The 15476-nt window shown below is 44.6% G+C and overlaps 1 protein-coding gene across 1 annotated transcript; it reads right to left on the reverse strand.

Moving 5' to 3' along the window:
• Positions 1 to 11064: 11064 nt before the first annotated feature.
• Positions 11065 to 15230, reverse strand: LOC119174540 (uncharacterized). Its single transcript, XM_037425490.2, has 3 exons — positions 14478 to 15230; positions 13210 to 13372; positions 11065 to 11520 (listed from the first exon to the last, which is right to left on the reverse strand). The coding sequence occupies exons 1-3, from the start codon at positions 15093 to 15095 to the stop codon at positions 11357 to 11359; spliced, it is 945 nt and encodes a 314-aa protein (XP_037281387.2). The 5' UTR covers positions 15096 to 15230; the 3' UTR covers positions 11065 to 11356.
• Positions 15231 to 15476: the final 246 nt, after the last annotated feature.

A 15476-nucleotide genomic window follows, 5' to 3' on the forward strand; every position in this document is an offset into this window, starting at 1 on the left:
AAGGTTTCAATAGTTCGTGTTTGCCGCATGCTGAAGAGCGAAGGAAACGAATGAATGAATGAATATATGAATGAATGAATGAATGAATGACTGAATGATTGAATGTACGAGGTCATTTTTGAAGACAATATGTACTACGTAATGAAATGAAGTAGTAATGAGTAATCAAAATAAAGCTTGCCTAGATCAATGAAAAGAAGTAATAAACATTCAATAAAGTTAAGAAAGAACAAAAAACAAAAACAGAAAGAACAAAAGAAAGAACGAAAAAAAGGAATGAAGAAAGAAGGAAGGAAAGACAGAAAGAAACAAAGAAAGAAAAAAAGAAAGAAAGAAAGAAAGAAAGAAAGAAAGAAAGAAAGAAAGAAAGAAAGAAAGAAAGAAAGAATCAACGCGAACTTGCGATGCGAGTGAAACAAAAGAATGCCGGCGTGAATATCTCGCAAAACGTGAATGACAATCATTCTCTTTGGTCACGAAGCTAATGAAATAAATAACCTGTAGTGGTGGAAGAATTTCTCGTGTCCTGTGTAGAAGAAATAACAAAATGTACATCAGCCAACGTAACAAAATTAGGAGTGAATATGGCACATAGGAAGAGTTGTCGCCTTCGCTGCCAGTATCCTCATTGTGACAACCGTATTATATATATATAATTCTTAGCAAAATGGCACATTCCATTTCGTAGACACATACATACATCCACATGTATTCGAGAACACGACTTTTCAAACCGCTTTTTTCCCATTCTAGGACACCCGTATCAGTGTTCCACGCTCTGCATATATAGTTTCGCGCAGCACGCATTACATGCCCTTGTTCGTTTCTAGTACAGCGCAGGTGAGTGAAGTTTCGCTTCGTTTTAAAACACAAACGTAAACTCGAAGACAGCGCAAGAGCATTAATAGCGCGCGAAGAGTGCCTCGAGAGGCGATTTAAGCAATGAAAAAAAGATGGCAGATAAACTGCCGAAAGAAGAGAGGAAAAAAAAGGTGCTGGATAGATGAGAGCGTGGAGTGGGCCGAAAGGAAAGAGCCAAACTGCCGCGTAAATGAGTTTGGATAGGGAAGACCAGGAAGAAGCGAGAACAAGGAACAAGTGTCGTCTTAACTCTTTCTCTCTACTCTCGTATTTCACTCATATCCTCGTTCTCCGCACCAACGACGAGCGGCGACCTTAAGGAAGCGATAGTCTGTGAAATGAAATCTCTGCATGCTCGCGCGATTTCGAAAGGACCGCAAAATGGCGACTGCCCCAAATTCCAGACCCCACCCACTTTCCACCCCCCCACCCCCATTTTTTCTCATCTTGTCACCTTACTCCTTCACCTGAATCTCCTCCACTCTCTATTTCATCTCCTCCCCCTTCTTTCTTTTTGTCTTCTTCGAATAGCTTCTCCTCATCTCCCAGGTATAGAGGCAGAGGCAAAAAAGTAACCATCCTCCACTTTTTCTCCCTTTTTTTTTGTTAAGTTGAGTTTCGTTCCTGAAAATGCGACGATTTACGGTGGCGTTTATACTTTTCAAAAGTGTTCGACCCAGTATTGAAGAACTCCGGCTTTTTTTTACAAAATTTTTTAGCCTTCTTCCGATACGTGCAAATAAAACCAGACGCATCTCCCATCGAGTTCGCACGATTCACGCTTCTTCCTTTAACTTTATTATTATAATTTTTCATTCCCGCGACGCGTCTCTCGCCGCGACGTGTATTATGAGCCGTCGAGTAGAATATGCGCGGCTCGAGAGAATTATTCGAATGAGTTTTCCGGTGCTTCAAAGGCTTTTGTATTCATGTGCATGAGTGTATGTGTGCGTGCCTCACACAGAGACTGTATATATGTATTCTGTGCGTGTGTATGGCACGCGCGGTGGTGGAGAGCCGTTCTTTTTCGAATCAAAGCCAAACAGTTGCTCGTTCTGCCGAGTAAATAGAGGGGGATCGCGGAGTGTTCTTTCGTTCCGATGTAATCTGTTTATTTTTGCTTGACGGCGCAGTGAAACGCTGCTTGCGTCGCAAAACTATCGCCTGACTCGATTCGATGGCTCGAAAAATGACTTTTCTTTTTTTAAATGCTCTAATGAAAAGTAATAGATGTTGTCGCACGTTGCCGTGTAGGCAGAAAAAAAAAGGAGCACATATTTGTTAAATATCGCTTAATGATGACTTGTAGGCCATATTTTTTGTTTTCTTTTTTCGTAGGGGTAATTAAGCAGTCCATTAACTGTGTGTTTGCGAATCGACTGTGGGGATAGGGTCAACTTTGAAAGCAAACAATATTGTCCAAACTGATATCGTGAACTCGTGCATTACTTCATTTTGAATAATTATGAATTTAAACGAGCGAAATGATTGTTTGCAGAAACTATACCTCGACCTAACCATCTGTTACAAGTTGAACTATGCCCCACCGCGGTGGTCAGTGGCTATAAAGCACCGTGTACTCAGATATGGGTGCACGTTAAACAGCCCCAGGTGGTCGAAATTTCCGTAGTCCTCCACCACGGCCTCTCTCATAATTATATGCTGGTTTTGGAATATAAACCTCGCAAATTATTGATAATTTAAAATATGCCTACAGCCGTTGTTTCTTCGTTTGTTTATTCATTGATTTCTTCATTGATCGAATTCATCTATTTGATATTTATTACTTTTCTTCATTTATAGAGGCTTAATATTTTCTTATTATTATTCCTTGAACTTATTCATATTGCATATATTCTCGCCAATAAATAATTTATTGGGCGATTCATTGCTCTTTTTTAACTCATTCCATTTTTTTCTGCCTTATTTCTTTCTGCGTGTCAGTTTTCGCACTGTTGCCCATATGGAACAAGTAATAAAAGGGGATAAAAATAGCGCTTCTTCGTAGGAAACAGCGAAAAAAACAATGGCATCGTTCTGACCCACCGCTTCCGCTAATGGTGTTTCGGTTCCGTTGAGTTCTCTCGATGTAAGAGACGTTCAGCAAAATGAGCGAAAATAGGACGCAAATATGTTGCAAATGAGAGACCCGGTGACTTTTTATTCCACCTTTTTTTTGTTCTTTTTTTTTCTCCTCGATATATATCTCACTTCACTCCCCCTTTCCTCGTCTTCATCGTTAGTATATTTACGGAAATCTCTCTCATACCCCTCACCACCCCCTTTTTTTTCTTTATTAGTGTTTTATTATTTCATTTGTTTTCTGTGGTGCACTCGGAGCCGGCGATCTAGAATGCGATACGCTGTTCGACCATAAGCTAAATTTCGCCAAGCAGAACGTGTTACACCTCGCAGCCGTCTGGGCTTGATGGCGCTGCTGCTGCTTCCTTCCAGTGCATTGCATTTCTAATTCTTTTATTTTGTGCTCGACCCCTGAAAACGAGCACATTTCCGGCGCACGAAGTCATAGCTTACCTCGTCGAATTTATAAAATCACTCTAAAGCTCCGCAAACACCTGCATCTGCCCGATGCAGTGTCGCTTGCTTTTCGTGTTTCATTTACTGTAAAGAGAGCCAACCAGACAGAGAATGCCCCGTAGTAAGAGGTCGCCTACGTCGCTTCAGCTGGCTCCATGAGTTCTCAGAATCGCCGCAGCTCTTGGTTCGCTCGTGTTCCTTTTCGACCAACGGCAGGACCCCGGAAGGGGCCACAGAAATCCCAGACGTCACACACGGCTCTGGCAACAACAACAGCAACAAAAAGCTGACGAAGACCGAAAATGTACTCCTAGATAGGAAACGTAATAATCAAAAGCGTGACCCGTATGGTCGTCGAAGGAGGCAGCCGCGTTGGCAAACATCGACGAGAGCACGAGGGCTCGGCGGACCGACAGAATAAGTCGGCAAGAGCCAATCGAATCCAACAAACAATCGGCTTCGTCTCGCGTCCGTTTGCACGCGAAGCTGGAAATGATGGATGACCGGACCGTTCGATCTGGCGCGCTCGGACCCATAACACCCCCACATTCGGACCAGCCGCGGATTCTTCACGAGTACTGCGGCCTGCCCAACGTACACGCGTGCTTGCGAAGAAAAAAAGCTGCAAGATAGAAACAAAGCCCGGAAAAGAAAATGAGGCATGGGCACGTTGACCAGAAGGACGGCTAATACCGTGCAGTGCCGTGAAAACGTCGTCAGGCAATCACAATCCTGAATCACTGTGTAGTATGCCTCACTGCGCGATGGATATGAAAGTCCGCTTGTTACCTCATCGTCGTCTGCTACAGGGGTGCGGCTAGCAGACGACTTCAAAACCAAGTGGGTAACATTACAGAGCCTCAAAGAGCGTGAGGTCTCAGCCAGCAAATATGTCGAGTGAAGCGGTAAAAGTAATGCCGAATCACATTCTACCACGCCGTTGGCTGGTGCTCAGCTCAGCCCCTTCTCCCGTATGTAGACTTCGCAGCACTGAACGAATTTAGTTAGGGAACACAAGTCGGGCGTGAAGGAGGCAATGAGCGAGCGAATGTCCTGCTAAGCCTTCTAGTTTGTTCGGGATTTTGCTGGCGCTATGAAGGCGATACCCTTCGGGTATTTCCTTTCCTCCTATTGGTCGGTCGGTGGCGTGTCGACATTCTGTCTGTGGTCTCGGTAGAAAAGTGCAGTGTAAGGCAATCTGTAGGCGGTCTTCACTTCGGCGTCATTGAAAATCAAAGGCCACACCGAGACATGGACCCGGAATGGAACGACATCAGCGCGTCGTGTCTCAATATTAATATCTGGTGTTTTACGTGCCGAAATCACGAAATGATTATGAGAGACGCTGTATGGACAGCTCCGAAAATTTCTATCATCTGATGTTCCTTCGCGTACACTGACGTCACACCGTACACGGCCCACTATAATGTTTCGCCTCCACCGAAATGCGACCGCCGCGGCTGGTATTGAACCCGCGACCTTTGGTTCAGCAGCCGAGCCCCGTAGCCACTGTCTATGTCTCGGCTCGCACTCAGGTTTTCGATGACTCATATACACAAGTTAGCCCACTATTCCGTCTTATGTACACATTTGTCCAGATTAACTCTTGCCTGCGGCAGCTATGCCAATCTAAAGTCGGGAAGCTTAGATGCCTTATCAGATGCGCGAAGTGACCTGCGGTGGCGTCAACACCAGTGATGCAAAGATCACGCGATCACCTCACCCGCCGACGTCATCGTGACGTTATCCCGACGTAACATGAGGTGACGTCATAATGTGACATCACATAATGCGATGAAGAAATCGGAAGGGACGGCGTCCGTCATACGACACCGTCCCTTGGCCAAAGGCAGCACGATACCGGAGGCGCTCCAAAACGACGCGAATTGCAGAAAACTCCTGATACTTTCAATCCTGCAGGCAGTGAAAAAAAAAAATGGTGAAGCTCACGCTTAGTCGCGCAGGGCTCGGAACAGCGAAACTGGAATATTTTGAAGATCCCATTATCGGACTAATCTGATTGCTTTAAGGTCGTTTCTAGGCCCTATAGCTAGGAGACGAAGGTTGTCTCTTTAGGTTGCTTCTGGGACAATGCGCTTTAGCTACGTTGTTTCAACGTTTATTCACAGCGCCTAGAGGTTCAAGTTAAGACACACAAACAGTCACAGATCCGAAAACGGTTGTCGAAACTCCAGAGATGTAAACTCGCGCTGAAACCGAGCGTTCGCAGCTCTCATATAGATCTAAGGGCACGTCGTCCTTTGATGTAGGGCGTCCTTCACTTCGGCGCCTTTTCGCAGCCGCTGTTGCCTGTCCCGTATCCTACACTATTCTCTCGTTGTACGTAAACTCGGGTTCTTCGGCTCGCCGCCGCCGTTTGGCAGCCATTTGTTGGGCTAATTGTTGACTCCTTCATTTTAAGGGAGTAGTGAGAGTTACCCAATTTATGTAGCGCATATGCCTTAACCGATATGTGCCACTGTGCCTACTAGCAGGAGGCACAGTGGCACATATCGTATGTATGTATGTATGTATGTATGTATGTATGTATGTATGTATGTATGTATGTATGTATGTATGTATGTATGTATGTATGTATGTATGTATGTATGTATGTATGTATGTATGTATGTATGTATGTATGTATGTATGTATGTATGTATGTATGTATGTATGTATGTATGTATGTATGTATGTATGTATGTATGTATGTATGTATGTATGTATGTATGTATGTATGTATGTATGTATGTATGTATGTATGTATGCATGTATGTATGTATGTATGTATGTATGTATGTATGTATGTATGTATGTATGTATGTATGAATGTAGGTATGCATGTATGATATGCACATATCGTATGTAATGTATGTATGATAATGTGTGTATGTATTGAATTTTACTGTATACCCCCTCACCCTATGCCTCTTACGGGGCCTGTGAGGTATTCTCAAATAAAAAAAAATAATGATAGTTTTCGGTAGTCGACTCGCAAGGAACAATTCGTTAAACAGCTTCGCTTTTGAAAACACGTTGATTGCAGAAAGCTTTCGGTTTGGGGAGGGAGGAGGAAAAGAACGGTTGACTGAGGCGAAAACTAACATCTCCGTCGCCTTCTAGTCACCTTCAGCATTAGTGGCCATTTGACTTTTAATTATATAGGTATATCAAATTTGTTGCACATCTCTTAACGTAAAGTAGATATATGGGCTATAGTTGGAACATACCTATGGGATCAGCGCAAAAATAAACAGGAAAACACAGGAAAAAACATAACGCTTCTGTAGTGCACTTCCTTGCGTTTTAGTGTTTTTTTTGCGCTAATTGTGATGAAGATAGCTGTTGACGTTTCTTCCGTGAGATACAATAGAATACCACGCGTGATAGTATACTTGACCGTAATCTGCATTTTCACTTTACTTGTTTTGATTGCGCACTGTTACCATCATTAAGATGATGATTAAGTACCGAAATATTTCTTCACATTTCATGAGCTTACCAAGTTGTTAATATTGTTCGCATGTCCACACTCATATTATTGCTTGCTGTTTTAGTGAAAATGGATTATTTATTGAAGGAGGTTCCCACAGGCAGTTTTTTTTTCTTTCTAAACTCTGGTACCTCTTGCAGCCATATTCATTTGCCACAAAACCGTACGAGATACTTGAAGTAGTCTTAATTTCGTATCACTAATATTTCAGTGGCAAGTCAATTACACCAAAAAACGAAGAATACTATTAAAATCAAGTATATATGACTTTCCGGTTGTGCTAAGTTGCAAGTTGTTTAAGGAAATAAATAAGTTTATTATTTTGCTTGCACCGGCATTGAATACTAGTGTTTGGATCTCCTGCGATCCCCCCCCCCCCCCTCTTTTTTTTCTTTCGCTTTTTTTCTGTGAGTTTAGTATTATTGGTGGGCCTTTTTGGCAACTGCTTGTCATGGGCTATAAAATAATTGCTATAACGTCCCAAACTGAACGAAGTTTACACCGAGCTTGCACACTTGCATAGCATGATTGATATAGCGTTGATTGATGGCTCCTTACGTTCTGTTCACATGTTATTTCCAAGAACATGGGGTTATGTAACACGTCCAAATCAGTGTGCACAATTTTTAACCACCAGAGCACTGTATTACTGTGAATCAGTTTTATGGAAACCTGTGAGAATTAGGAAAGGATATGAAGGGGAAATAAATGTGTTGGTTCTCAGCCAGAGAGCGGCTCTCTAATACTTCAACAGAACTAATTTTACGCCAGGCAGACAGCTTTTTCTCTGTGAAATCCTGAATTATCTAATCTGAAGCTGCGAGCTGAATATGGTAGACGCCAGTTTCTACCCTTAAGTGATGTAATGAAATAGAAAAACTTTTTTTTTTTTGTCTTGCAGGACGCACTCAGGAACCGATGAAGGGGAGAAAAGAAGTTGTAGAGAGATAAGAAGGTGCACACAATCACGAGCACACTCGGGGGAGCACACACAGTCTACAGACGGTATTCTCAACATTCAAAGTTGCTTGAAATGAAACTCTATTGATGTTCCTTGTGCGTGTTTCATTTGGTTATTGGAAGCATTTCTCGTCGCTTGCACGTGTGTACATGTGAACTTGCAACGCAGAATCCATCTCAGAGATATCCCGACGGAACGGGGACAATATAAAGTATTTGTAAGAATAAACTACACGGTTATCACAGGATCAACTCCTCTAACTCTATCACACAGGATCGCTCGATGTCGTTCTAACCACAATGGAATGCGATCGCGCCACCACCACGATCGGGAATCGAACCCGAGACCTTCTTTCCCGGTGACAGGGCATGTGCAGCAGTAGCACTGCACGGTTCTAACGGCAAGAAAAATGCCCAAGTGCAGAACCCGATGGTCGGTCGTGCCGATGCCGCACCATCGCGTTGCTAGTGTCGTCGCCGCTGTCGACCGAATATGGTTATTAACGACGCCCACCGATGGGCGGAAGGATGCCGTGAAAAATGGCAGCCCGCCTCCCTCACTTTCTCTTTCCTTTTTCTTGTTCCTCATCCTATTTTGTCTGTCGTAACCAGCGTGCTTCATTCCTTGAAGCCAGCGTCCTTCCCTACAATCGCTCCTCTCTTTCTCCCTCTCTTGTCAGAGTGCTTCTACGCGCTTTGCCGGTCGAAGGCACAGATGACGTGCATGCAAGGATGTATCGGATCGGAAGGGACACGCTCAGCGACACCGTTGCCCTTACCTCCGTACACTCGGTATTGAACGAACTTTCACTACAACGAAAGGAAATGCAGCCGTGCGCGAACTTGGCAGCAATCACATGACAGCAATGACATTGCAGTCATTAAATTACCACCTATTGCAAGGAGTAAAGTAAGGAGTTACTTTCATGGGGCTGGTAATTTAATAACGTACTGAATTACTGAAGGCTAGTAACTTAAAGAAGGTTACTCACTACATTTGCAAAAAAAAAAAAAACGTTGGACCGAAATAGAGCATGTCCACTACCTTAAAAAGCAGAAATAGTATTATAGCAAAGACAAGCTAATCTGAGTGCTATGTGTCAAGAGTTGGAATTTTAGTAAGGACCTCTCAGGTTTGAATGTATGTGTGTTTTAAATAAAGTGTATACACGAGTCGTTCACGGGTGAACCTTTGTTAGATTTCAAACTATATTGTATACGTATTTTTGCTTCTTTTTGAGAGTATAATCGAATTTAACCTCACTACTTTCGGTGAGCTGTAATTTGTAGTATAACGTACTTACACCTATTAAAACTCTACATAAGTAATTGGTCACATAATTCAGTTACTTTTTTGGGAGTAATAGGCTGTTTCTAGCCGTTTGTATGCGTGATGTCTACGCATCTCGAAAATATAAAGAAGTTATTTTTCTCGACATGAATGAAAAAAAAATAAAGAAAAGCTGAAGAAACACGAAGTCACATCCAATTCCTAGCAAAAGCAGCTCGGAAGCTTCTTCAAACACTTTCTCGTGATCATGAGCAGTTCTCGTGACAGTATAATGAGTGCCTTAACGCAAATTCCAGGTTGAAAAGCTGTGTCGGGTCAGTCACTCGTCGGAGCTCCGCGCTGTGCGCTATTTTGGATGCCGCTGTACATGTAAAAATAACGTTAAATGTTTGACCCTGCATATCAGGGTTCTTATCAATGTGGGTTTGGAAACGCGCGTATACGCGAAGGTGATATCGGCCAGTTTACCGAGGCCTTCATCTCGTAGACCGGTTTCTGTTGACACCTGCTCTTTTATCTGTGACAATGAGAATGGTTAGCACAATGGCACACATGCAGGCGCGAAGCTTTGATGAGATTCTGGTCTTTCCTCTCTCTCTCATCTTTATGCCCCCTTCCTATTACCCCAGCGTAGGGTAGCAAACCGGGCATGTGCCTGGTTAACCTCCCTGCCTTCCTCTTGTTGTTTACCCCCTGGTCGAGGTTTACGAGCACGTGGTTTCGATCGGAAGTGTTTAGCATGGAGATAAATAGGTGCATCGTGGAGACATTATTATACATTACTGATTGTTTTTCGGACATTATTTCTAGATATGATGGCACCATGTTTAATATTGTAGTGTTTTGTTTTTGTAACATAAGTGTTGGCGCTGATTTTCCATCTTTTGGTGTTCGTTTGTTCCTTCTGCTGTCTGACCGACACAATCAAGCTCTGTTCGAATTCCGGCTGCGGTTGCTGCATTTCCGATGGAGGCGGAAATGTTGTAGGCCCGTGTGCTCAGGTTTGGGTGCACGTTAAAAAAAAAACCCCAGGTGGTCGAAATTTCCGGAGCCCTCCACTACGGCGTCTCTCATAACCATATGGTGGTTTTGGGACGTTACACCCATCATATCAATCAATCAAGAACCAAGGAGTCGCCATTTCCTTATTTCTGCGCTAACTTATTCTTACGCCATACAAATAAAAGATAAGTACCTTAGAGTTTTGTTCCAGGAGCTTACCTTTCAAATAAACTTTCTTCTATAACGCAGACCAAGCATAAAACAGTTTACGGTTTGTTTTTGTTTTTCACTTTGCATCACGTTGATCTTTTTTTTTCTTCAGAAGTTGTGCTTGTTCATTAAAGAATCGGCTGGACAGACATCGGCATCTTGATTTCGTGTAAAACTGTTTCGCCGCAACGATGAACATCGGACGTACAACTGACGCTTGGTCGTCTCAGTTGTGCAGCGTCTTTAGAGAACATTTCTAGTTCCCTACAATATTTGATCATGTTTCACACACTAAAACCATGACATGACAGAGACGCCACAGTGGAGGGCTCCAGAATCTTCGCCCACCTGGTGTCCTTTAACGTGTACTGACATCACACAGCACGTGGACCCCTGGCCATTTGCCGCCGTCGAATCACCGCCACCTCCGCCGAGATTCGATCCTGCAACCTTTGAGTGTTTTGTGTTTGCTGTCGGCGTTAGGATTACCATAGGCATAAATCTTCAACAGAAAAAAAAGCAGGCAAAAAGGCCCACTGACGTCAGTGTTTCGTAAATTATCATGTGACGAAGTTCTTGCCGTAATTAGGTACAACGTGACGTATAACGCGGGTGTCATACGTACAATGTAGTGTATAAGCAGAATGACAGGAAAGAAAGTGGGTATTGATTCAATGATAACAAGTCCTAAAGAAGAAGAAGAAAATACTGCACGATCGAATGACGAATTTATTAGATGGGTATACTATGTACAATAAAATATCGATATGATCCAATAGAGGTAAAATACAGAGGCGTATCACGACTATGCTATGACGTCACGCAAGCGTCTCGAACAAGTGGCGCTAAAAACTTCTTTCAGAACCGCTCAAGGGGCGAACGTTCAATGCTATGTACAGTTTTTGGCACCTCGACACAGCAAAGGCTGTCTACAGTTGACGACTGAACGCCGAGATTTCGAAGTCTCGCTCACACGTCGAACGCTGACCAAGTCGGTGGCGTCACGGTTTCTGTGTGTGGACGACGATGACGGTGTGCCTGAGGCCGACACCATCGGGCGACGATGTCGAGGCCTCCGAGAGCAGAGTCCTGCATGTGTCGAGGAATGCGCCCCGCTTCTCCATGGGCATGAACTGGATCAGCCCGAAGAATGGCACGTAGCACTCTGCACAAAAGAACGATCCCTATCAGAACAGTTAATGGCACAGATATCTACTCCAGCGTAATTCACACTAGCCTACGAAATAGACACACTGAAAACGGACGCGCGTTCTTGGCGAGATGTTACTAATGCACGCAGAGATTTTGTCTCGAAAACAGTGCCCAGCGCTTCGCGGTTGGCATAAATAAAACCAGCCCAGGCCACGCTGCCGAACGTTAGAGCCGAGTTTCTCGAAGACTGGACATACAGGTGAAAGTACAGGTCGCTTTGTAGCAAAGAGCTTTACAAATAAAAAGTCGCAGCATAACCACGGAGAGAATGATGATGAGTAGGGCGAAGCGTACGTCCGTCCATTCATTCTTGCTTCCAACCGCGCTACCATCCGTGCTTCCATCTAACACTTCAAGTACCATGTCGCGTCTTTTGGTCATATATTCATCGCATACAAGTACCGCGCTCCAGTGGACATTCTAAGGACTAAGCTAGAGGTGACTACTACAACGACGAGATGGAACGTACGACCGCCGGCGTAAGAAGCTTCGGCCCTTAGAAATTGTTAATCACCTAAAGTATTTGGTACTCTACTATGGGATACCATAAAATCGTGCCATGGGCCTCACACTCGCTGAGGCCATGAAAAAGCAGCTTTCGAATACGAAGAAGTGAAAGTACACTACCACGCTTTCCTTTGCTTTTGTTTCCGCCAGTAAAATGAATAGGATTTCTACTAATGGTCCTAGTTATGGTCTTCAATTCATAACAAACAAAGAAACAGCACAAACGATGAATACGGGAAAGCGAGAAGACTTCGGCGTTTCCTCCGTTCGCCCAACGAATAGTTATACTACACTGTGCAAGATTATCTTGAATCGCTCATGAAGCCTCCAGTTTGTAATGCCTTGCATGCGTTTCATTCCGCCGCGGCTCTATACCGGAATTCAGACACCGATTTCGTGACATGAATGTCATGGCGTGGCCGCTGGATCAAAACTGTGGTCATGGGCTTCGCTAAAACATACGCGCTATTTGGGTGAATTGCACAGAGACACCACGTAAGCTTACGCAAAACAGACATACAAAATAGGACAGAAAGAATGTTGCACTTTGTAACCTTTACGCGGCTTGCATTGAAGTCACTGAAACCACCCTGTCCGAGCACTGCATGGTGGGGTGTTTGGGACGGCGAGCTAATGTTATTAGTGTGGCCACGTGCCTTTTCGTTTGTTACTGCTAAAGCACAATGACTAGTAACTTTGTAGCCACGTCGTTATTATAGCAAACAGGTTAGCGGTGGTGCGACTATATGCTGTCGTTACGTCATCAAAGCATAAAAGTTAGTGAACCAGTACGTTTTGAAGTGGCGTCCATGGTGCCACGTGAAAAGTAGGTATTGATAGCCTTCACCAGCCGCCATATAGACGTCGGTTGACGTATGGCATGACGGTTGGGATGATGTCAAAGCAGCATTAACTTCTTCAAAGTCATATCTACACCCCCGGAACGTTATTGGAATATGTGGGAAAATGTGAAGAAAAGAAACTTGCGCGAGATGTGGTGATGACATTAACCTGCCGTCCCCAACAACGAGGAGCATGTCTGCAGGTTGGTACTCCTAAATGGCGGTTTCGATGACGTCAGTGCAAGCCCTACAACTTTTGATTCCCGTTTCGCTTTTGTCGGATAAACGCTTACCGAGCCAGCTGTCCAAGTTGGGCATCGTCCATATGGTGTCGTACATTCGGCACGAGACGAGTTTCATCCCGGAGGCGGCGATCTGATGCTGCTCTTCGGTCGCTACCATCTCCGGTATGGGTTCGCTGTAGCAGAATCGATCGGAAAGCAAGTGCCTCGGATTCTGTGAAGAGAAGCATTCACAATAGAACACCGTATTAAAAAAAACAGAAAAAAAAGTAACGACAGGTTTTGCAGTTGTAAAGTTGGTTTTGCGATGAACAGACAGAAAAAAAATCTTGAAGAAGCAACGAGATTAACCGGTAAACAATTTTCTGGTTTGCTACCCAACGTGACGAGAAGGAAGGAAAAGCACGGAGATGAACCATGTGTTCGAGAAACAAAATAGAGGAGGCTAGGAAGGGGAATCCTTGACTCGCCTTTATTTTTTAATTAATATTAAGTAGGACACTCGCGAGAAATCAAGGTTAAATGCGATCATGATTAACGTCTATTGTGACCTTCGATTGACTGCGCTGGCGTACAAGCGGTCGGTCAACTAGCTATATATTACCGACGTTTGCATGCAGGCACTGCGTATAAGAAAGGAGTTGGCTTATGAGGGTGACAAAAAGAAAAGAAAATTTGACAGGAGGTCATGAGGCAACGACAGTTTAGAAATGTTTTGAAAAATTCTCTCAGACCTGAGGAAACTTAAATTGAGCGAAGTACATGAAAAAAAAAAAGACGAGACCAGCCCCAGTTTTTTTTTTCTTCGCGCACTTCATCGTTCAATCTGCACAGACAAATTTACTCTGGCATATAGGAATCAGTAACAAGTAGCTCAAACCAGGAATCTTTCAGAAGCACAGTGGGCACATGCGCAAAAAAATTTTTCAAAAAGATCATGAAATACGTGATGCCATATTGACGTACCGGCCAGGTGCAGGTTAGCTATTCATAAAGGTGCGCTCTAATTTGCTCTAATTACCATCTTTCTACAAAATCAATGATGGAAGAGTTCTACTTGCAGTACAGTTAACAGAAATTTCACCGTATACATACTAATTAAAAAAAAAGGCCAATGAGCGCGAATCTCTCCACGCCACAGCCTCTGCCCTCGCCCTTCCCCCAACCCCTTTCTGCTGGAAACCAATCGTCTTTAGCTTTATCTAGAACAGTATGTGCAGTGCTCCCGAAAACAACTTCTCACCGAAATTTCGAAATTGTGTTTTAGCTTAAGCAAGGAATTTCGACCACCCCGACGTTCGCGTGAGAAGGATACTCACAGGGAGCCAGTGCCGCCACTTGCTGCTGTGGTAGAGCCGGTACCACACGTCAGTGATCGCGGCCCCAGCGAACGACACCGTGAGACATTCGCCGTCTTGCTTCAAGCAGGAGTGCACGTTGCGGTACGCCCGTGCCAGGTCTCGCACGTAGTGGAAGGTCATGAACGAGTAGACCCGGTCGAACTGGCCGTACGCGTCCACGATGCGATTGACGCCGTCCATCTCGTTGCGGAAGTCGCAGTCGATGTCCAGGACGTCGTAGACGACGTCCCGTTGTTTGAACTGCGAGCTGGCGTAGTCCACCATGGCCGCAGACTTGTCGGTGGCCACCAGGCGTCTGCAGGGGCGCAGTCGAGGCAGCAGGGCTTCCGTCGTGAAGTTGCCCGGTCCGCATCCTATTTCCAGGTACTGGAAGTCTCTCGTCGCCGGCCGCCTGAACCGGGTGCTCTCCAGGGCGCTGAGGTTGTCTCGGTAGTTGTGCATCTTGAGCCAGAGAAAAGACTTGGGATCGCGTTCGTCGCTTTCGATGCCCCTCCTGGTTTGGGGTGTTGATGTCGCTACGGCCTGCAGCATAGACCTGCGCCTCGTGAGCCTTAATGTTTTTTCCAGGCAGCTCATGGCTGTATACCGTACTAAAGAATGGGCGACGGCGAAAATCCGAGAGCAACAGGAAGCGTTTTCCTCGACGCGTTCGTTACCGAGGTATATATACAAAAAAGGACAGGAGCACCGCGTCGCTGCTTTATCGGGGGGTCTTTCACTGGAGCTATCACGTTGTGTCTCCACCTATATATGATAACAAGTTGTCGGGCAGATTTCGAGCCCACTCAGCAGTTTCTATTCGTCGGTTAAGAGGGGGTGGTGATAGCAGCTGTTTTCAGACGCGAAGCCGTTTTATTTTTTCACTAGCCTGTGTAACGCCGACCCTCCGTTCACCACCATTGCGCATGCTAGTGCCTCGTTCCGGCCCAGGAAGACACCTGTAAAACAGTCACCTCC

Source organism: Rhipicephalus microplus, chromosome 5 (genome assembly GCF_043290135.1).
Source record: "Rhipicephalus microplus isolate Deutch F79 chromosome 5, USDA_Rmic, whole genome shotgun sequence".
Classification (NCBI taxonomy): domain Eukaryota; kingdom Metazoa; phylum Arthropoda; class Arachnida; order Ixodida; family Ixodidae; genus Rhipicephalus; species Rhipicephalus microplus.